Consider the following 23,300-nt stretch of genomic DNA (forward strand, 5'->3'; position numbering starts at 1 on the left):
TTTACAAGAAGAAGAAGAAATGAAAACTATTAAAAGGAGCAAACCCGCCCTTAAAACAAATTCAGATTAACTAATGTTAAAAAAAAAAGAAAAGAAAAACTAATGAAAATCACAAACTATTATAACCTTGCATCTTAGGGAGGGCACTGCACCACTTTTCCCCACTAGCAAGGCACTCCTTTAGAAACAATCAAATGTTTTATTATTATTTACATTTAGCTTTAGACGCCATAAATGAATAGCAGCCAGTAGGAACAATTTATTTTATAAACAATTAAGCAATTTTCCCGTTTTCAGAACAGCCATTTCCCCACAATCCAGCTCACGTCGTTACGTAGCGCGGAGGGAAGGGGCGTGGTCACGCCAAGCACCGAGCAGCTTTGATTGGTCGGCTGAGATTGTCATGAGAGATTCCGGATGTCTGCTGCGGTGGTGAGCAAATTTTGTTTTCTGCCTCTCTCGTTCTTGACAGCTCGTTCGCTAGCTCGCACGCTACCGGGATGCCGACGGAACTTAATGTTGCCCATTAGACATTCAACGCAACGTCGTTTTGACCGGACAAAACCCGTAAGTTTTTTTTTTCCACCGAGTGGCTCGATGTTGTCCTGCGGTAGTTGACCGCGGTTGCCCAGCTTTGCTCACTCTTAAGCCGAGGCCATGAAATTGATCTGTGCCGCTTGCTAGCAGCCAGTGCTAGCAGTGTAAATACAGCCACTGGCATCAGAATTTCACCGCCAAACAGTCGTTCTTCTTCGACCGCATGGGAATTAGCAGACCGGCTACGATTAGCTAAGTCCTGTAATGATTAAATAAGCGTTAGCTAGTGAGCGCTGGAGCAGAGAGTCTTCGCCCTTCTGTCCGCTCGACAGTCGTGTATGTGTAGTGTAGCTTTAACCAGGCTGTTAGAAGTTACACGGCTAATTCTGTTCGGCATCTTGTTTGTTAGTTGTCCCTCTGTCATCATGTGACCCTGGCTCTGGTTCATTATAAGTGCTGCTATTCATATGATACTTAAAGAGATGGTTCATTTTTTTTCACCCCAAGTGTGTTGGAATGAGACATTTATACATTATCAGCACTAATGTCACTGTTTCCAGCCTGGGACCAGGACACCGGCTCTCATATTTTAGCTACAAATGCCTCACCTAATGACATTTTCAAATGTTTTGTCACATTTCCTAAACCCCTAGACAGCCCTTTCTAACTACAAGCTCGAGTTTGTGACACTGCTGCCTCTACACACCAAAGTCCATAAAGAAAATTGCTGATTTAACATCATGCCATACTTGAGTTGTTCCAAATGTGTTATCTTGAGACTTTGTCCTCATGTTCCCAAGTGTCACAAACTCATCAAACAATTTGCCACCACAAGATAAAAATGCCCATTAAGTGTGGGAGAGAGAGAGAGAGAGAGAGCAGTTCACACATTTCAGTTTTCAGATGGAAGAGGCTGTGTGAAGTGGCAAACTTATTCTAAAGACACTGGGGAGACTCAGTCAGGCATAGATTTCACAAGGTGAGCCTTTTGAGCTGTGTCTGACTCCTTAGCCAGATTGCGGAAACGGTGGCACACACAGTGTTTTAATGTGTCCATACCTTCTACCGACATACAACGCTAAACTATCTGTGTAGGATGCATGTTGTCTAAAAGGCTCTCGTGCAATCGAACCGTTTAAACATATTAAAGAAAAGGCCGTTTGATTGGAAAGTCGATTGATCATAGTGTGTTTTTATATTCTCCAGTGACTGGGATGTTATCATGGAGAGAGATGGTCATCAAGAAGGAGAGGGACAGGGACTGATCATTCGCGATCCACGTTTGGAGATCAACCCACCTGGTGAGTATTTGATTACATTTGAATTTTTTTAAATTTAGATAAGCAGATTTGCATCACATACAGTAATCACAAACTTAGTCATTCCAGATCTTAGTAAAAGATGGAGCCAGAAAGTTCTGATGATTTTATCCATATTGCCCTTCTGGAATTTTCTTTTATAGACCACTACATCAATAATGATACAAAAGATAACAAAACTGGGGAGCGCACCATCTCAGATAAACAAAACATCACATGGTAGTTTCACACATAGCACCAGTACAGTCAAATGAAATCTGATCTGATTGGTTTTCACATACTCAGTCCATTGGGACCATATCTTATTGATTACATTTTTATTAAATCTATTCTTATCACACCGCTTCCCAAACCAAGTGATGGTAGATGACACCTATTTACATATAAAATAGATTTAAACATATATATATATATATTAAAGCATTGTTTTAATGATATTCTAAGTAATAGCATGAATTGTTATGTTTACATTTCTATATTGTATCCCCCCCCCCCCCTTTTGCCATCTTAGCTGACACCTTAGCGACTTCACTGTCTCTCTTGGGGAGTCACATGTTTCCTGATCAAGTGGCAAGAGATGACAGTGCCACTGCTGACACACAGGAGCCTGAAGAGTTACCCCCCTCAGAAGTCACAGAACAGGAGCAGCATCTGGATCCAGAGCCCGGTTCTGACCAGGAAAAACAGCTCGAGACTGAGGAGACCGAAAACTCCGAGTGTCAAAACGGTGAATCCGCTGACACGGCAAACGGAGGAGCCAAGGACGATGCTGCCGCAGACACTGACCAGAACGACTCTGGGGAGTTTGTCGTCACGATGCTGGCCAAGGCCAAGCTGGAGGAACAAGGTATTGGCGTGAAGGGGAGGTCGTCGCCATTGTTGGAGGCAGGGACCCAGGAATCTCCTGCCTTCGTGTCTCATCGTGATGAGGATGTGACGGCTGACAGCTGGCGGCAGCACAGGAAGCACGTCTTTGTACTAAGTGAAGCGGGCAAACCGATCTATTCCCGATATGGCAGTGAAGAGGCTCTTTCATCCACAATGGGAGTAATGATGGCACTTGTGTCCTTTGTCCAAAGTGGAGATAATATCATCCGCTCAGTCTATTCAGGTTAGAGCAATAAGTGATTTCTTATTTTTCTTCCCCAAAAATAGCGTTCAGGGTTATTAAGCGTGGGGTGCTGCTGCTGTATTAAGTCTTTATTTCACTGATGTCATTTTCTTCCTTCCAACAGACCGGCACACTGTTGTGTTCTTGCAGAAAGGACCCCTGGTGTTGGTGTGCGTCTCCTGCAGTCGTCAGTCTGAGGAGCAACTGCGCGGAGAGCTGCTCTACGTCTACTACCAGATCATCAGCATGCTCACCCAGGCCAGCATATCCCGCATCTTTGAACACAAGAAAAACTATGACCTGCGGCGACTCTTGGCCGGCTCGGAGAAGATCCTGGACGGCCTCCTCAACCTGGTAGATTCAGACCCCAGCTTCCTGCTAGCAGCAATTCACTGCTTACCCCTAGCATCCTCTCTCAGGGACTCCCTCAGCCAGATCTTGCTGAAAGCTATCACTCCCAATCTGGTCTTCTCCATCCTCGTCGCCAAGAACCAGCTGCTGACTATTGTCCAAGAGAAAACTGTCATCGAGGACACCAGGCTGGAACCCGCCGATGTCCACCTCCTACTGAACCTCATCGGAGCCTCTTCTGCTTTTCAGGCTGGCGAGATCTGGACTCCCATCTGCCTCCCTCTCTTTAATCCTGACTGTTACTTTTATGCGTACATTTCTTACTTGGATCCTCCCGAATGCACTGTTTGTTTGCTGCTGCTCTCGACAGACAAGGAGGCTTTTTACGCTGTAGCTGAGTGCAAGAGGAAGATAGAGGAGGCTATGGGCGCTCAGAACTCCCTAAGCCTCATCGCCAAAGCCCAGTCATACAGCGTGAGCCAGGTGGGCGTCTCAGACCTCAGACACTTCATGTACAAACCCTTTGACGTGCCAGACAACTACCGCCAGCTCAGTCAGTTCACCAGGTGAGTCTGTGTGTGTTTGTGTGTGTTTTTCTGTCCTTGTCCTACCAACTACATGAGGCACTTTATGTTTGGAAAGTGAACCATGGCCTTGTAAAGCATTTTAAATTGCACTTGTGCTGGTAATATTGTTTTATAGTGATTCTGACATGACAAAAAAAAATAAAAGCCATGGCTCGTGTACCTGGCATTTACAAATATATGCAATATTTTATATTGTGCACGCTGTATTCCGTTAATCCAACCTTTGCTTATCTCTTCAGGCTGAACTGAAGTTATATGCTAGATTAGGTGCAGTCTGTCAAAACCATGAACATCTAAACAATAACACTGCCCTTTACGTTGTAATAATAATGTTATTTGCTTTTTCCATGTTGGATTATTTTAGAAGTGTTTAGTGTGTTTGGGGTATTCAATTGTGTCATTTTGTAATCTTCATCAATCGTCTCCATGTTCTTGTACGATGAAATCACTTTCTCAAACATCTCTCTGTAACCTGTGGCGTTTGTGAATGCAGCCCAGAGATGGAGGCGCCGTACAGCAGCGAAGAGGAGAAGATGAGACTGCTGGACCTTTATCGTTATATGCACAGCCGCATCCACAGCTCCTCACGGCCCCTCAAGCTCATTTACCACGTCGCCGAGAGGGAAACGCTGCTGGCCTGGGTATGTTTACAAACACACGCACGCTTGGTCTTTTTTTAAAAATACATTTCTGTGCATATTGGATTATCCTTGATATGGACGCGTCTAAAAAGAGGTTAAGGTCGTCGGCGGCACGGGAAGAACCACATTATTTGCACTTAAGAAATCAGGTCTTATATTTAATTTGATAAATGAATATATAGATGTCGGTAATTTGATTCCCTGTCCGTCTCGATCTGGTTTTGGAAGCATGGTATGCTTGTTTCAGCCTTTGCAGTAACACAATTAACTTTTCCTGTGTGAGTTAGACGACTGATGGCACAGTGAGAGTACAGACTCTGACTGCTGATTATTATTATTTATTTCAATGTCCTTATAAAAGTCTTTAACTGATGTCTTTCACTGTTGTTTTCACTAATCAATCCCATAGCTACTCAATCTCTTTCATACGATACGGAAATTTTGACATTTGAGAAGCTTCAACTAGTAATTGCTGATGATTAACTGAACTAAATGATCTTACACAGCTTCCGTGGTTCTGGGTTTTACAAAAAGTCAAATGTACAGTGGGAGAGTTACCATGGAAGCAGTTATTATAATTGGGATCAAGGCAATGAACCCTTGTGTGCTATGTGCTGTATTTACCCATGTCGGATGGTAATCAGATGTAATTGTCTAAAACCAAGGGCATAGGAATGTTTAGTGAAACTAATATAACTTCAAATGTATTATTATATTTACCATCAAATTTTCACGATTTACATGCGTTTCCTATGTATTTTATTAGTACACAGAAATATATAAAGTACCACAAATCTTATAATCCGATACAGGTACAGATCGGTGCTGAATACTAGAAAGACTGACACCAAAAATATTCACAGATCTAAAAGTATGAATGCATGTATTCAAATACATGACGTCCACACTCTTATATATATATGCACAACATGCGAAAAATAGCTAATATATATATATATATATATTTACTAAAAAAATGTGATTTCTTTTACTATATAAAACAACTTTGCCACTATAAAAAGAGTAATCAGTAGAAATAAACCATTACCAAATCACAGTATCATTTATATAACAATTAAAAAAAAATATTTTATAAATTATTTTTCAGGCTCTATAGCACCCCCAGAAGTCTGGTCATGGTCAGACAAAACTAAAACGAAATCTGGCGTACTCCAAAAAAAGTGTTAAATTCAAAATTTCTGATTTTCTTTCCTTTTGTGTCCAAGTCGCACATAGTTGTTTCCGATTTTAACCAAACTTGCTACACTTGTCGCTCTTATGATTCATCGCACGTTTGAGCTAGCCGCGTCAAACTCGGTCCATGTGTTCTAGACACGTTAATGATCATAAGCTACCAAAGGATTTTCTCTACGTCAAAAGGTGTGGCCTCAGCGCTTCGACAAATTCGACGTTAAAATTGCAGGAAAAGTACTTTAAAATTCCACTTTTTGTAAACTTTAACATAAACGGAACTACGTGAAACTTCTCACAGTCATTGGATATGATGAGTTGCGTGGCCCTAGTTTCAAGTTGGTACTATTACTTGGTGGAAACATAGCTTTTGTTGCCTAGGGTTCAACTAGGGTTTAAGAAAACAAGTTGAGCGAGTGTCAAACTGCAACCCACTTACTAACAAACTAACGTGCACGTAAACACACTGACTCGCAGGTTGTTGCATCTTCTTTGGTGCACTCACTTTGGTCCCCGTTTTCCTCCCCACTGCAGGTCACCAGTAAATTTGAGCTGTACACGTGCTTCAGTCCTCTGGTGACAAAGGCCTGTGCTATCACAGCTATTACTAAGCTCCTACGGTGGATTAAAAAGGAGGAGGACCGTCTCTTCATCAGATACCCCCCCAAGTATTCGACCACCCCAAACCCCAGCAAGAGCTCTCGAGGTGGCAAATCTGACCAGCAGGACTCCACAGATAACGGCTTCTTATCTCTTTTATAGGACTCTGGCTCCGCCTTACTCAACAATAGTTTCTACACTGGCTCCATGATATTTTTTTGAACCCCATCTTGACACCTGTTGGACTTGACAGACACTGACTACTCGAAATCGAAACACTACGTTTTACACTATTTAAAGAAGCTAGTATTATTTCCGTAAGTTTAACGAGAGAGCATGTCATCGCATCACTGCTTTCCATCAGAACGAGTCAGGGCAAAAAAACAACAACAACAGCATCAGAAAGTTTTAAATTGAACTGTGGTAAAAAAAAAAAAAAAAAAATGATTGCAATGATATTTAAATGTTTTTATATTGTTTTATTACTGCAACACGTGAGAGCTTCTCCTCACAGACAGTGAATGTATTACACAGATGACGGAAACATTCATATGTTACAGCAGGTCATTGTTCTCTTTCTCGTCTAAGATGAGGAGGGAAATTAAACTACCTGATCACAGAGCAGTAGATTTCAGAAACATCCAAATGTTACAAAACTGGATATGCAACATTTGTTTTTGTTTGTGTTTGTTTTTTTGGACTCGACATAAACCTGATTAACAACTGGAACAGACAAGAGCAGGGTTGGGCCACCGCGTGTCATTATGGGAGCATGAATCGTTCGCAGCTGCCGGGAGAAATTCAAGATAAAAATAATTATAATCACGTGATTGTATGAATTGTTCTCATTGTCCCCAGACTGAGCATTTTTATATTTATATCAGGAGCTGGGAGGCAGCCATTTTGGACACCATGTTTGTCCCAAAAGTACCCAGTAGACAAACATTTGAGTCTAACTGAAGACTGTGTAGATGCTCCAACTCACTTGGAAGGTGAGGTGAGGGGAGGGGACATTCAGCTGCAACTTCACTAATAAATGTTAAAATTTTCATTGATTGTCATAATCCCTATTTTCCCCCACTGATAAAAGTCAAATATTCTCTTCTTACTGGAGCTAGTCTGAGTAAAAGTTAAGAAAAATGCCTCCCGTGATGCTTTTTCTGCAGATTCTGCGAGTCGGTCGTCATCTGATGTAGTCAGTACAGGTACTTCTCCTTTGGGATTATTATTATTATTATTATTTTTTTTTTTTTTTGTAAAAAAAAGATTGTCTATAAATGTTAGCCTCATCCTTGTGTCCACTGAGAAAATTCCCTGTCAGTTCAAAGTCTTAAAAGAGTATGTCTAGTATGAAATATGAAATAAATCACAGGTTGCACAAATGTACACTTGTCCTAATCAGTCTACTAAAAAAAAAAATAATAAAAAAAATGAACAAGTAATGATTGACTTTGCAGGTGTAATGTAAAGTGTATTTTTTTTAATTAGACTGTACCATACCAGTAAATTAATCTCGGTTTGACGGTTGGTAGATTTCTTGTTTAACCTAATACTAATTTTTAAAAAAGGGTTTGAATTTTTTTTCTTTCGAACCATCTGGCCTCGTTGAAATCAAAAGCTAATATTGGCACCAAAAATACCTATTTCCCTTTTTTTTAAAGAAAAGTCTGCACTGCAGAAATAAAGAGGAACAAGTTATGGTATATATTTGCCTAAACGAATGTCTTGTACCAAATTTGTGGTGACTGACACGTTCCCTGTATCTGCTTGATTGATAGAATGTGCAGCAGTATAATAGTTCTATTTCATCTGTCCAGGTAATGTGACGGTGGAAATCGTAAACGCTGGGATTCAACCAGCTCGGAGCATTACAAGGAGCTTCTACTACATTTAAAGTCTGTCATATTGTGTGTTAAAGTAGACATATTATACACCATTTCTCCAAGTTAACCTAGTTCCCTGGTGTCCTAATGAACATGTCTGTGACATAATTTGGTCAAATTCCCTTAAGGATGAAGCACCACAGCAGTTCAATCACTCTGAACAAAACAGCCCTGTTCAGAACGCTCAGTTTTGAGTGTCTGTCTCTTTAAAGGGACAATGTGTAGTATTTATGGGTTTATATGACCCAAAATCCACTTTTTTATACATATTATGTGCTCCTGCATTGTCTAGTCGCTGTATAATATTCTTTGTTTCATTTTCGTAGTGTTTCAAAAAGTCATGTAAAATAACATGGTCGCGGGCCGCGGTCGATAGCCACTGTTAGCAGCGAGACGCCATGTTTCTACCGGAGCCTGTAAGGACAAACGCGAGAGAACAAATCAAGCGTCTCTTTACTTGTAGCAGGAAGTCCCACCTCCTCTCTCTCCGCTTCGTCTGCTACGGTCGCGGTAGCTCCGCCCTCTCCCTCGCCTCACGAACCTCATCTGCTGACACGGAGAAAGACGACGAGGACGACATTTGACCTGCTGAGGACACCGTAGCGCTCAGGGAAGGGAGGGGGTGAGCAGAGGAGCAGTTCTTTGTTGTAAATTTCAGCCTCTCCTCTAGATGGCACTATAAACTACTTACTTCACCTTAAACTGCAAATGAGACACAGGAAACTACGTCAGCGTCACTGAGGCTCCGGCAGCTAACAGCAGTTAGCGTTTGGAAAAGCCTTCGTTATTGCCGTCATCTATAAAATGTATCCACCGGACGCGTAAATCCTCTGAGGCTGGAAGTTTGTGTAGAACTCTGCGCTGCACTGTGCAGCCAAGAATAGAACACTTCGCGGACTTCCGCTTTTCGGGATACTGTTGCCCTCGCCTGCACTCTCTCGTTTTTTATGGACAAAGTGGAGCTCCGCGAGACAATTATTCCAGGAATGTGTCATTGTGACGTAGCAATGACTTGGCGAAAGTCAACATCGTGTGTTTCATCTCCTGTACTTAGACTGAGGAGGACCACAAAAACATGAGTGAGTCATCTTTTTTCACACTTTGCCTACTCATAGGTCCTCCAGAGTCCCAAATATAAGGATTAAAATTATTTAAAAATGTAGATTTTTTTTTCATATGTCTCATTTAAACATTAAAGTGACAATTTGTAGTATTTATGGGTTTATATAACCCAAAATCCACTTTTTTATTCATATTATGTGCTCCTGCATTGTCTAGTCGCTGTATAATAGTTTTTGTTTCATTTTCGTAGTGTTTCAAAAAGTCATTTAAAATAACATGGTCGCGGGCCGTGGTCGCATAGCCACTGTTAGCAGAGAGACGCCATGTTTCTACCGGAGCCTGTAAGGACAAACGCCGCGGTAGCATTAAAAGGAGCTTCTACTACATTTAAAGGGACAATATGTAAACGGCCGCGGTAGCTCCGCCCTCTCCCTCGCCTCACGAACCTCATCTGCTGACACGGAGAAAGACGACGAGGACGACATTTGACCTGCTGAGGACACTGTAGCGCTCAGGGAAGGGAGGGGGTGAGCAGAGCAGCAGTTCTTTGTTGTAAATTTCAGCCTCTCCCATAGATGGCACTATAAACTACTTACCTCACCTTTAATTTATTGATATATTCAGTTGATGCGTCTTCAAACAGCACCACAAGTTGAGGGAAATCATGTCTTTGAATAACACACACGTGCACACGTGGTTGTTTCAAACAGCATTTATTCTTGTATGAGAAAATATCGTCTCAGGCAGATTTTTGGGATCTCGCAGAATAATTCAAATTACAAGATCGAAAAACCTGCGCCAGCAAAACAAACAAAAACTGCCTCTCTAGGGCGAGTGCAGTCACTGCCGCCCACAGAGCTCAGGTATTTATGCCACCTCACTGTAAAAAGAATATGTTCCGACATGTTGGTCAATACCTTCACTACTACAAGAGCTACTGAGCATCGTACATAAATCTGTTCAATATTACTTCTTAAATAACACTCTCGACTGCCACAAATGTATAAATTAAAATCTAAATTTGATTTTTCGCATTCCTTAAATTACTTCATGTAAGCCAATATAAACATACATTTACATATTTACAAAACTATACACATGCACCTTTTTACTACAGTAACTTTGTATACATACAGTATTTGTATATAGTTTACACACACACACACACACGTTTTCTTCTTTTTCTTAATGGCCAATTGTGCTTTTCAAGTCATTCCAGCCAAATTAGCAAGTTCTTCATTTTGGGTGATTTCAGTGGACTTTGTCATCATAAACCACAAAATAACCTCTGTAGTGGTATCACATCTAAAAAAAAAAAAGGTACTTCCACATCCTAGTATCATAATACAGTTTCACAATATGGAAAAATAAGTAGAAACCTCTCAAGTCCCACGCACAACATGTCATAGTTGGACTTAAAAATTCAACAATGTTTGGCCACAAATAGATCAGTGCTTCTACTAATGTGAATCTTCTGTAATAATCTACAGAGCAGCTCTTAGTATTAATGCTTAAATTAGAACAATATAAATTTAAATACTGTTTTTTTTTTTTTTAACCTCTTCAGATTCTACTTTAGCATCGATTCGGTAGTTTAAACGTTAAATAAATATTTTTAATTTAATATTGCCGGTACCACCTCGGGGACCGCGACGGCCCACGTGTGACATGATTCAGTTGGGGGACTTTTCACGCCGCGATAAACGGTGACATTTTCTATGGCTAAATACAATCTAAATACACTTTTGAATCGAGACGATCCTTTTGACGATTGAATATTTACACGTTCTTGACTCACTTTGGCCTAAAATAAAACACAGTAGTGACAACAGTGGTTGTGTAAAACCGTCTTTAAAAAAAAAAAGTGAACAAATTCATCTACAAAATTGTGTTGAAGCACTTTCTGTCCATTTTAAAAACCAGCGCTTCACTTTTATACAGAAAACCATTTACTTTTCCACCTTTTTTTTTTTTAAACAGCAGAGATGAAGAAGCTTTTTTTCTTTCTTTTTTTTTTTTTTTTTACATGTAAACAGGCAGCCTGTTCAAATTTTGAAGCAAAAATTTATATAAAATTGGAGGGAGTGAAGTTAACGTTTCCTCTTACGTGGTTTAAATGCACTATGGCCCTGTCGTACGCGGTGTGAACCGACTTGCGGACGCTGGGTTTCTTGCCCTCCATTAAGCGCAGTTTGTCTACAGTGTCGTCCATCCCCAAGGGCAGCAGTTTGCTACGAGGGAGCCATTGCCTGGAAATCGAAAAAAAAGGAGACAATTCGTCAAAAAAAACAGGTCGAAACGGTCGGCGTCGAGTTTGAGTCTGAATCTTACCACGTTCTTTTAGTGTCGAAGAAGAGCACTAAGAAGAGTTTTTCGCCTTCGTCCGTTTGTCTCCACTCGCCCAGTTTGAGCACCTCGGCGGGAGGCACGGGGATCGGGACGCCGTTGTGAAGAAGCCCTTCCTGGGGCATGTCGGGGTCAACAATCTGTAAAAAAAAAAAAGAAGGTTATTCCGTCATTTACCGTTATATTCTCGTACGCTATCGTTCAAAAGTGTTGGTGTCACCTACGCGATTTTTGTTGTGTTTTCCATTAAAAGGCACACTTTTATTCCTCAAAAGAGTTGCAAAATGAATAGAAAATATAGTCAAGACATTGACGAGATTAGAGATAATGATAATGACACAAGGGTTTTCTAATCATCCAATGGCCTTCTAACACAATTAGCAAACGCAATGTACCATTAGAACACTGGAAATGGGCCTCTATACACCTATGTACATATTCTGTTTGAAGCTAGAATAGTCGATTCCCACATTAACAATGTATAGAGTGTATTTCTGATTCATTTAATGTTATATTCATTGAAAAAAAGTGCTTTTCCCAAACTTTTGAACGGTAGCGTATATGGAAAGCACCAAGGACCTTGTCTTTTATTTCATCTCTGAGACTTAAATCAATATGGAATATACATCCATTCTCACCATAGCTGGGTATGACGGGTATCCTCTGCATTTGGCCCAAACTAGGTCCAGTGGTGCGAGCTCTGTCTCAATATCTAAAGACAGAAGTGTAGACTTTCCTGTGAACAGGATATTCCAATATATCCAATTAGTTTTGAATTCATGGCAGCTCTGAGGCCCAAACTTAAAACTGAACTTAACCAAATTGGTCATTTCAAAAATTGCAAAGTTGAAATTTTTTTTTTTTTTTTTTTTTTTTGGTTTTCTGTGCATAATCTTGCACAGAGGGACTTCAGTGTATTTTGACTACGCTCTCTTGATACACACCAGACCCAGAGACGTCTCCGTTCTCACTGTTAGGGACTTTGGCCAGAGCGGGTTTACCCCGACTGCGTTTGGGTGGTGAGACACTACACCTGAAAACAAGAGAACATCGAGAGCTGGGGTTATTTTTTAAACCTGAAATAACAGATTATTCACAGCAACATTACGTAGCATTTGTTTTTGTGTCAAACTGATGATCTTAAATCCAGTTTTTATCCAGCTCAGGTTGAATCTCCTTCAACTTATTTGGGAAATGTGTGGCTCCTTTTGTTCTAGCGCGACTCGGCTCAGCACAGCGCTACTCGTTTTGTTTGCTTTTCCATTAGGGATAGTACCTGGCGAGCTTCCAAGCAAGCAGAGCCGATACAAACATGTGACGGCCACTGATTGTCGTCAGAGATTGTCGTCACTGTGTCGACTCAAGAATCAAAGTGAACGATGCCGAAATGTAGATCAGTTAAAAAGACTTAAAAATCCTGAAAACGTGTTTTAATCTCCAACATTTAGCAAGGAAATGTCTAAAGTCTCAATATTTAACAGTGGAGTCTGTAGTGTTTAGCGACAGCTATTTAGTTTAGTTTTAGTTCCGTGACAGTGTCAGAATTAATTAACCGTTTCCTATGATTTTGTATTGAAAAAAAAAGAGTTGCTTTGAGTTGAGCTGTGCCGTTCCGCGTCATGCTAGAACTGTATAGTTGAAAAGTGCCATATATGGTCAACTTAATATACTTGTTTGGTTCCAAACAGATAGTTTACAGTTGAGTTTCATTTGTTTTTACACAGAATTATCTGTCTGATGTGGTCAAAAAGTATAAGAAGTAACCAGAAAACTGTAATGAAAGGATGAAACAAACAAAAAAAGCTCCATCATAAAGACACAGTCGTGAGTAGTGATTGCAGCTCTATGTACTCACTTCAATGTTTGGTCATCGTCGTCGTCGTCGTCGTCGTCATCATCATGGTCTGCAGAGTGGTGTTTCCCATTAGTGAGGCCTAACACACACACACACACACACACACACACACACACACACAAATGAATTAATGGACTGCAGAACGTATCTTGAGGATTGAAATCACCCGTCTTGTTCTCACCTGTTTCTCTGACTGGCGGCGAGTGTTTGTCCGCTTCGCCCTCTGAGCTCAGGCCTCTGGACCTCAGTTGGTGCGAGGACGGAGAGTGAGGCGCGGGGGAGGGGTTTGAAGTGGGAGGTAAGGCGGTCACGCTGGGCGACTTTGGACTAGCGGGCGTGCTGTCCAACCCGTTGGTTTTGTCCTCGGACGTTTTACTGTTCTGCTGCGGCTTGTTTTTCGTCATCCGCGCCCCGTTTTTCGCTTTCTTGAACAAAACGGAGGTGCGACGGCCGACTCCCGCCAAGGGCAGGGTCGGCGGCGTCCCCAGAGGCGTGACCTCGTGAAAAGCCTCCGGTTGAGAAGACGGCGTTTCGCCGACCTCGGCCTCGTCTTCCCCTTGGCTTTTGCTCCCGCTGCGGGACGACCGCTGACGCTTGTAGGATCGCCCGGGCGACCTTCGACCTCCGGTTACGATACCCAGAACAGGAGGCTCTAGAGGAGCGTCGCCGGGCAGCGGTGACGACACCGGACAGGTGAGTTCTAACACGGGAGGAGAGTCATCTGGATAGAGGAGACATTCGATTTGATGAATTAATAGTGCTGGGCACGTGACGCACGTTAACACGGCGCGTTTCCATGACGACTGACCGGAAAAAGACGTGCGTGACGTGATGTTTTTACGTGACTCCGGATTTTTAAAATGAGTCTCTAAAGTAACGCTGAACTTTAAAAACAGAGGCACACATATACGCAGTTACACCGGTACGCTGGTTATTTGTAGCGCTGCTCTTTTTGTTTAAAAAAAAATTGACTGCTCCAGGTCGACTGTAGGCGCGCTAACGGCGCTAAAGGAGCTAACGCAGCTAATGGATTCAACTGGTAAACGGTGCCTGGACTCCGGTGCCGCGGCACGTAAACATGTCGTCACACGCGTCTTTTTCCGGTCAGTCGTCATGGGAACACACCGTGCGTTAACGTTAATGCTGTTAGCACCGTTAACCGACGCTAACGCATTAATTTGCCTAGCACTATTAATTAATAAACATCATTTAAAAGGATTGATAGATTTATCCCCCCCCTGCAGATTTATCAAAAATTAACCATTGATACTGCATTATTAACACAATCATCCATATTTAACATTTCTAAGAGTCTAATGTTTTATATTTTATTCGTAGAGTAGTGTACCCCATTAGCATAAATACACAGAAATTAGATTTATATTCAAATTAATGAACTTTTTCATCTGGGTTACTTTTAATGTTAGCTAGGACTAGAAATTACATATTGTGCATTTAAGTACAGACATATTAAAAATGTTTTTTTTTACCTGTCCCACAGTTGGACAACGCAGTCAAACGTCCATTATCCACACTGTCCGTCTTCTTCGTTTTCTTTTCCTTCTCTTTCTTCCTTTTCTTCTTGGTCTTCCTCTCCTCCGCCTCTTCCTCCTCCTGTCCGTCGTCGTCATCTTTTCCTTCATCGTCTTTGTCGTTACTGTTCACACATTGAGTGTTTTGCTGCTGCTGCTGCTGCTGCTGGTTCACCTTCTGTCTGAGTGTATTGATTTCCCGGCGCAGCAGCCTGATTCTCTTGGTTCGTCCGCCGCTGGTTCGCATGGACGCGACTACATCGAGTTTATCCAGCAAGGCCTTTAGTTGCTCATCCGTGGTTAAGTGCAGTCTGTTCTCTGGGTCCAGAAGAGAGTCAACTAAGAGGAGGGGGGGGGGGAGTAGTTTAGCCGTGTGGCTATAATTACAAGGAAACACGTTAGCTCAAAATTGCAACTCACCGTCATCCCACGTACAATGGTAGAAGCCATGTTTGTTCGGAGCATCTGGGAGATGCATGCCAGTGTTGGGGTCCAAGCCGATGCTTTGAGACTGTCTGTGGGCGTGGCGGAGGACGGCGCCGCCCACCTCCCGCAACTGCAACGCTGCCTTGTGAAACATGGTGTCCTTGGAGTTGTATTTGAGGCAGTTTGCAATCATGAGTTCAAAGTCTCTCTGCAGCTCTGCGATGGAGCAGTAGGCGTGGCCCTCCAGCTTGGTGCGCATGGCCGAGAAATCCATGGGTTGGGAAATAAACTCCAGGTAATCTGGGACCTCAAGAGATCATTGTCATCAGATTATTAGAGGATACGTTAGAGGTAACGTAAATGTGCTGCTGATTTGAAAAGTGTCTATTTCATCTAGAGCTGCTAACTAATAATTTTTTCTCAATGAATCGTCGTTTAATGGTGCATAAAAATGTTAAACCTGGAAATGATGAGGTTCTCAAATGTCTTGTTTTGTCCACAAACCAAAATTATTTCGTGGACAGAAATGATGGAACCTTATGTGTCTTGTTTTGTCCTTTATCCTAAAATGAGCTCTGTCAAGCAATACTATCAGACCTGACTGAGGAAGCGTTTGTAAATACAGTGGCCGCACATGGGCTACACGTGAGCAAGAGGCATATATCCCATCAAAGTGATGAAGATTGATCATTAATCAATTAATCCATTAAGCTCTAATTTAATCCGACTTCACCTACCTCTGATAGATTGACCGGCTGAGAGAAGATTTTGGCCGTGTCCTTCTCTTGCAGTTGTTCCAGGGTGGATCGTAGAAGCACCAGCGCTGGGGTCAACTTCAACTCGAGAGCCGCCTGCTGAATTTTCATCTGAGGAAAGACGACGAGAGCAAAAACGCGGCCACAGATCACGCTTATTACAGTTTCAAGGTAAAAAAACCTGGACTCAAACTCAGTCTTTAAATTGGTACTTGACTAATTGAGAAGTTTGGGATGGAAGTACAATGAGAGTAACCCTGACACTTTCAGTCCCTCACCTGTTCTCTCTTTAGCCTCTCTCTCTTACGGATCAGCTCCACCAGAAGTCTGGCTCTTTCTAGATCTTGCCTCAGTTTCTGCCAGTATCGAAGCTCCTCTCTTGCGGCACTTAGCTTCTCATCCGGCTCCCGCTGCACACAAAACAAAAAATAAGTTGAAAAAGACGACAGATGCCTGTATATTTTCCGTCTCGACCATTGTGGGAACGAGGGGTGGGAATCTTTTACTATCTCACGATTTGATTCATAACGATTTCTGATTCAATTTATAGGTGTGCAAAGGACGATCTACTAGGACAGAATGACAAATGGAGACATTTAAGTGTCTTTTTCGGATTTTGACAAGTTTTTGAGAAGTTTTAAACATCCCTGCTTAGATGGAATTGTTGCATAAAAGCGATATCACATATTGCATACAAAGTAACAAAAATAAAAGTCGATTCTGGGACACTGATACTGATTCTGAATCGTAGTAAATGAGAATCGCGATTCTTATGTGAATCTATTTTTTGGCACACCGCTAGTGGGAACCAACTGGTGTGCGATTTCATACCCACACCAGTTGGTTTAAAGACGTTAGGTCTTGGTTAAAAACTCAGTGGCATCTAGTGGTGAAGTAATGGTTCACTAAAGCCAGATATTACAATACATGTGACTCCAATTCATCCATTTCAAATTCATAGCACTCAGCAGAAAACACAATGTCTTCCCAAGTTCCTATATATCCCCTGAATGCGACTAACTGCTACTTTAAAACTCTACACTTTCCAACAATGAGAGGTCCACAGCAAAAATGGTATCATAACAGTCTTCACAATAAGTGTGAAGTCTGGGTTTCTTGGGCTCGATTTCAGTGTGCGAGAATACAAACATGATTGGTTTGAACCTTTTTGGTTCTCTGAAATGCTTTCAATCGGTTTTCCATGAATATAAATGTGCTGTTTTTTGTTGTCAAATACTCACACGGACAGATCCAGACATGTAAATCCATTCTGAATCTTAGTTCTGAACAAGTTATGGACCAGGATTTTTGTCATATGCTGAGTTTTACCTTCCTGCCGACAGTGATCGGCAATGTTCAGGAGGAGGTGATCCTTCAGTGTGATGAAGTGTGTCAGTGACACGTTTTTGGTTTCACACTGCTAGAAAAATGTCGCCGCGTGGTAACTGTGGTCTGAGTGATGATATCACTAATGCGGTCTCTGTGTGCCCTTGTCGTGTTCACACCTGAGAGCCATCCACTTATGTTACCATGTCTGAGCATTAAATGCGGAAATTATTTTCATTTTCAGTAACTCAACCACTTCCTGTGAAATATCACATGATCAAAAATGCATCATTTAACAATGCAATCATTGTGTGGCAGTTTTTTTTGTTGACATATCTGTCCTCACCTGCTCTGCAGTCTTGTGCGCCTGCAGGTGGGAATGGAGTCGACGTATCAAAGGCATCCCGTTTCGCGACTGCCGTTTCAGTAGCCAGTAGTTGTGAAGCCGCTGCATGAACTGATTCTTTCTCTGGACTTCGACTCCCGTGCAGATCTTGTTCAGTCTGCGAAGATGTAACGGTTACAGATAAAAAAACCTTCAGGGTCATAGCGGTTGCCATGGCAACGCCACACGAGACGAACTCGAGATAAAGTAAATTACAATACTAGCAAAAACCCTGCATTTCATGAAAAACATCATTATTAATTCAAGGCTGAATTCTTTCATTATACAAATGTGGGTAACACTATTGATACACACTATTAGCATTAGTTAAGCATAAATAAATATTGAATTCTTTATTTATAACGCATGAATACTCATTAGTATGTAGTTGATATACAGTTTTACATGTTTTACTCATCCCATCAGCTGAGGAACAGTGTGTAAATAGCTGCTGTACTCAAGCAGCCAATCAGCATCCACCTCCAACAAACGAGCCCTTTGATCGACTTGCAAGGGACTGCAGTCGCTAAATACATGCTAACACTTCAGCATGCGAGTAAAACATGTACAACTGTGTTTATAAAATACACACTAATGAGTATTCATGCGTTTATAAACGATGAATTCAATAGTTACCCAAATGTCCCACCTGTGAGAAGGGATCTGAGGCACGAGCAGCACAGGCACATTGGAGCGACGCGTCGACCCACCGGACCCCTTTGTGTTCTTCTTCTTCTGGCCTTTAGTGGCCTTCTTGTTTGAAGGCGAGGGCGAGCTTTGCGTATAAGACCTCTGACCTCGGTTCCCTCTGCCGCCCACCAGTCTTCCTTCCACCGACTCGTCTCCTGACCCGTCCCGCCGAAACCCAACGGGCGAGTGATGCTCACAGAACGCGGTCTTCTTCACGGAGAAGGTGGTGCCATTGACGCCCGTCTCCCTGACCGGGTCTATCTTCATAAAGAGCCCAGCCTTCTGAGCGCAGGTGACGTGAAAGGCCCTGTAGCAGTTGGCTTTGTGGCACTGAATGGATGCTCCTCGTCCCTTTTGCTTACACAGGTAGCAGGTGAGCTTCCAGCGAGCGGGAGGGATGTTCTTGACCCCCTCGACGGGTTCCAAAAACACCGTGTTGGCAAAGCACACCTCTGGGATCCATATGGCACAGACGACATGGGCCCAACGTCCATCGCTTGTCTGTTTGAAGGCACCTCCTTGGTTGGGACAGAGCACACAGTCTACAGGGCGGGAGGGGGACTGCAGGCAGCAGCGGCACAGCCACTGGCCCTCGGGCACGTAGGGCACGCCGTAACACTCCTGGTGGACGGCCAGGTTGCAGATGTCGCAGAACAGGATGACGTTACTGTTGAGACACTCGTCGTCCAAGCAGACGCAACAGAAGGCGTCCTCGTCGACTGCGTTCTGGGCCAAAGCCTGGCTGCGCGACTCCAGGATGGACTCCCGCTCCAGACGATCGATCAGCAGCTCGAACGTGTCCGGAGATACCGACGCATGGCCGTCACACACCCGCTTTTGGTTCACCATCTCCAGCCAGGCCAGGTCCTCCTCGTCCATGTCGTACTCTGCCACGCTGTCCTGTTCCTCGACCGACTTTTCGATGTAGCGGTAATACGCTGTCGGGAGAGGAGGGGCTTCTGTGGGACTAACTGTACTCAGCGTTCGAAAGGTGGGCTCAGGAAGAGCGCTTTGGTTGGATGAGTGCTGAAAGGAATTGGCGTCTCCTGTGTGCTGGTGGGAGCCCGAGCGTTGGTTCTGGTGAGTCGTGTTTTTCCCACTCTTCCTGCTTTTACTGTTTGAGGGCTTCCTCCATGACCTGGTCTTATTCTGCGTCTGCTCGCTGTTCTCCTTATTACTGTTACATTCAGTAATGTCCTGGGCCGTCATCTCGTCCTCGGTTATGATGGGCAGAGGATCCGTGATGTTAATCCGATGGAGCCGTCCATCCAGGTCCACTTCCACGATTTTCTGCGCCTGAGCATATGTCAAAGTCTCCCTGGACGGGGAGAGCTGCAGTCTGTAGGGAGAGGGAGGTCGCAACTGGCCAGACGATCCCCTGCCCCTTCCTCTCCCTCGTCCTCGACCCCTACCCATGTTGACTCTGTAAACAGCTGTCTCACATTCCCACCTCCTCAACTTCCGCATGGGAGTTTACACCAGCAGCCTTTTTAAATGAGAAAGAAAAATACGATTGATGTGATTTATATTACTATATCAACAGTAATTGTTTTTACTTCATGTAAAATGGAAGAGAAAAAACTACTGCGTAAACTGCCCGTCTTGTATATATAAAAGCTTGTTTTGGTAAAAAACAGATTACAAACCAAATGCTGTTTCTAATTCAGCTTTAAAGTAACACATGCTGTACTTCCACTTTGTTAGTGTTCATTTGTGGAGTATTAAATTCAATTAGCTATCACACTAGTCGTACACATAGCATTTGATAATTATAATTATCAGTAGGTGCCGCTGCAGAAAGAAACATACTTGAGGCAGGGGGAAATGTTTTGTGTTTTCTTCAATAGAAAATTATGTCAGTTCGTCGATAAATTACAGCTCATGTGACTGACAGCTGGTATCATCCAATAGGAGCCTGGTTGCAGGTAACTCATCTCAACTTCTTTTTTTTTTTGCAAAACCTCAACACGGCACTGGTCAAATCGTTAAAATTCTTATGGGCGATGTCACAACTGGTTGCCAATTTGGTGGTGACCCACTTTGCGCCACCTACTGTTTATCTAGGTCAGGGGACTCAAACTCAAATGACCTGGGGGCCAATGCCCATCTATTGTGGTCAAGAGGGGGCCGGCCTAGAGAAAAAGTGGGGGGAAAAAAAACAACTGTTCACAATATTTAATCATGATATCACGCGTATACTTAATAATACTATTTATGATGCAAAATTAATGCATTAATATCAAAAACAGACATTTATTTAAAATTACATAAATAATAGTGTGGACAACTGTAATTAAAATTCGTACCAGGAGCCGTTTCGGCCGCCACATGATATTAAGTGGGGGGTATGTGGCATGTGGCCCCTGGGCCGCCAGTTTGAGACCCCTGATCTAGGTAAACTCATTCCCAATGTTCCCAATATAGTAACAGTAGAAGTAGACGGAAACATAAAGATTTATAGAGCTCCAACTAACAATTCTTTTTTATAATCGATTAATCTGTTGATTATTTTATTCGTATAAACGTTTGGTCCGTAAAATGTCAGAAAATGTAAAAAAAAAATTTGATCAGTGTTTGTCAAATCCTGGAATGATAATGGTGTTCTTAAATGTCTTGTTTTGTCCACAAACTATAATTATTACATTTTTAATGATTTCTTTGTAATATGGAGCATATAATGAAGAATATATTCACATTTAAGAAGCTAAAACAATCATAAATTGTGTTTTAACAATGAAAAACATCAAAAACGATTAATCAATTATCAAACTAGTTGACGATTAATTTGGTCAATCAATTAATAATCAATGAATTCAGAGGAACAGTTAAAATGTGTCTCGTGTGACGTTTCTAATTTGTCTTTACTGATTAGTAGCTACTTTCTCAATAAAAATGATGCTTTAGAGAATAAAAACACTGGTAAAAATATGTAAATAAATAAATTATTAACCATTTTAATTGACAATTTATTCAATAATCATAAAATGTGTAATACTCTCAACACGTTTTGTAATCCTCTGTTAGCCAATAGTTCCCAGATCAATTAAAAAAGTTAAAATAATAAAATAATTTAAAAGACGGGGTCAACTCCGGTGCTGCTGTCATGAAAACACAACATGTTACCTCAAGTACTCCAGCTGCACACACACAACAGTTGAAACTGCCCAGCTGTTCGCTCATTGGTCAAACCGGGAGCCTGTCATAGCGCCGTGTTTTCTGCTCGTCCAATCACATGGCAGCATCCTCTCTGTTTTGTTCCCTGTTGCTGTGCATAGTTCGGTTGCAGAGCGCTAAATACCAACCCGAGTATCTAACATCTGTCAGCCATTTTAGGCTCACGACAGCAGAGGCAGCGTTTGTGTTGCAAGTTGATTAGCAGCCCAATTATACACGCTGACAGCGGCCAGAGAGCAAAACACACTGTGTGCACCGTGTGCCAATGTTCACATTAACGGCGTGTTTGTATTTACATCGCGACACTGCCTACGTGCAACGTTTCGGGCGTTTGCTTTGGAGTCCAGACCCCCTGCAAAAAAAAAAAACGGGCAAAAAAAAAAATCAAGCTCGTCTCTGGCTGATGCGATAACGTTTGCTCGGTCGGACAGGACACACAACACAGACGGCGCGTCACAAAACGACAGAATTTACCGACAGAGGCGAAAACACGGGAGAAAACAACAGCAGCAGCGTTTACCTTGAACGACGGTCCACTGCAGTGCGAGTGTCAAACTGGAGAACTGCAACTAGCCAAACGTCAGCTAGCGTCGGGCTACAGTCAAGGCGGACATGCTAGCCGTTAGCCTAGCTAGCCGGTTCATTTCAGCAGCGACAGCGTCATCTTCAGCACTTCACTCCTCCGCAGCGACTCCGCGTCAGCGCACACACTCGACCCGGTCTCATTTCTGTGCTTCCAATCTTTCGAATGATGCCGCTAAACGCGGAGAAGCAAAAACAAACACAAAAAAAACACCTAAGATATAGAATTAATGTACCTTGGATGAGGCTAAATATTCAGTCAAGATGGCTCGAAAAATACGCCCCTTTGGAAAAAAAAAAGCTCCAGAGCCAATCAGAGGCCGCCGCTTCTCCGCGCTGTCAACGCGCACCGAGCTCTGATTGGCTCAAGCGCCGAAGCGAAGTCATCGAACTCGACCTGGAGCTCATCACAGGAACAAGCGACGGCAAAAACAACGGCACGTTATATTCCGCGCCTTTATGGCCTCATCCTCAACTCCCTTATCCCCAAATGTACCTGTTACACACACACCTGCCATTTGGAGGCAAGATTATGCCTTAAAATATCCCGCATTTAAATATTATACAAAATAGACAAGGCCTGGGCGATGTGGACAACAATATTATTAGCATGAAACATTTTTTAATTTGTCAGACCGTTTGTATTATTGCTATTATAGTGTACTTTGAAGACTTGCAGGCATGATCTTATTCATCTGGTTGGATTCAATATTCAAGAATCCTTTATTGTTATTATACATCGCGCATAACGGAATTTTGTTTGGTTACTTTAGGCTTCAAAAAGACCTTAGGAACGAGACTCTATGCATTGTTAAAATAAATACACAGAACTGTATAAATAGACAGTATCCTTGTCATAAATAGTGAAAATTCTGTTTATTACCATACATTTATGGAATGTTTTAATACTGACATGGTCGTAACTATGTATTATTGCTGGGCTGTGT

General features: G+C 42.4%; 2 protein-coding genes across 3 annotated transcripts; one reads left to right on the forward strand and one right to left on the reverse strand.

Annotated features, from left to right (window-relative positions):
• Positions 1 to 437: 437 nt before the first annotated feature.
• On the forward strand, positions 438 to 7,670 carry mon1bb (MON1 secretory trafficking family member Bb). Its single transcript, XM_083892930.1, has 6 exons — positions 438 to 567; positions 1,744 to 1,838; positions 2,368 to 2,967; positions 3,092 to 3,884; positions 4,399 to 4,546; positions 6,272 to 7,670. Exons 2-6 carry the CDS (start codon positions 1,760 to 1,762, stop codon positions 6,497 to 6,499), a joined length of 1,848 nt encoding a protein of 615 aa, XP_083749056.1. The 5' UTR covers positions 438 to 567; positions 1,744 to 1,759; the 3' UTR covers positions 6,500 to 7,670.
• A 2,353-nt stretch (positions 7,671 to 10,023) lies between these two features.
• brpf3a (bromodomain and PHD finger containing, 3a) lies at positions 10,024 to 22,622 on the reverse strand. 2 transcript variants are annotated; one of them, XM_083892439.1, is made up of 13 exons: positions 22,292 to 22,622; positions 18,557 to 20,083; positions 17,869 to 18,025; positions 16,475 to 16,606; positions 16,179 to 16,307; positions 15,436 to 15,748; positions 14,974 to 15,354; positions 13,665 to 14,204; positions 13,484 to 13,562; positions 12,573 to 12,661; positions 12,267 to 12,340; positions 11,614 to 11,768; positions 10,024 to 11,531 (listed from the first exon to the last, which is right to left on the reverse strand). In XM_083892439.1, the coding sequence occupies exons 2-13, from the start codon at positions 20,062 to 20,064 to the stop codon at positions 11,348 to 11,350; spliced, it is 3,741 nt and encodes a 1,246-aa protein (XP_083748565.1). In that variant the 5' UTR covers positions 20,065 to 20,083; positions 22,292 to 22,622; the 3' UTR covers positions 10,024 to 11,347. The 2 variants fall into 2 exon arrangements, with proteins under 2 accessions (XP_083748565.1, XP_083748564.1); XM_083892438.1 differs by having other exon boundaries at positions 12,267 to 12,364.
• Positions 22,623 to 23,300: the final 678 nt, after the last annotated feature.

The sequence above is a fragment of the Microchirus variegatus genome (genome assembly GCF_963457635.1).
Source record: "Microchirus variegatus genome assembly, chromosome: 7".
NCBI classification, from domain to species: domain Eukaryota; kingdom Metazoa; phylum Chordata; class Actinopteri; order Pleuronectiformes; family Soleidae; genus Microchirus; species Microchirus variegatus.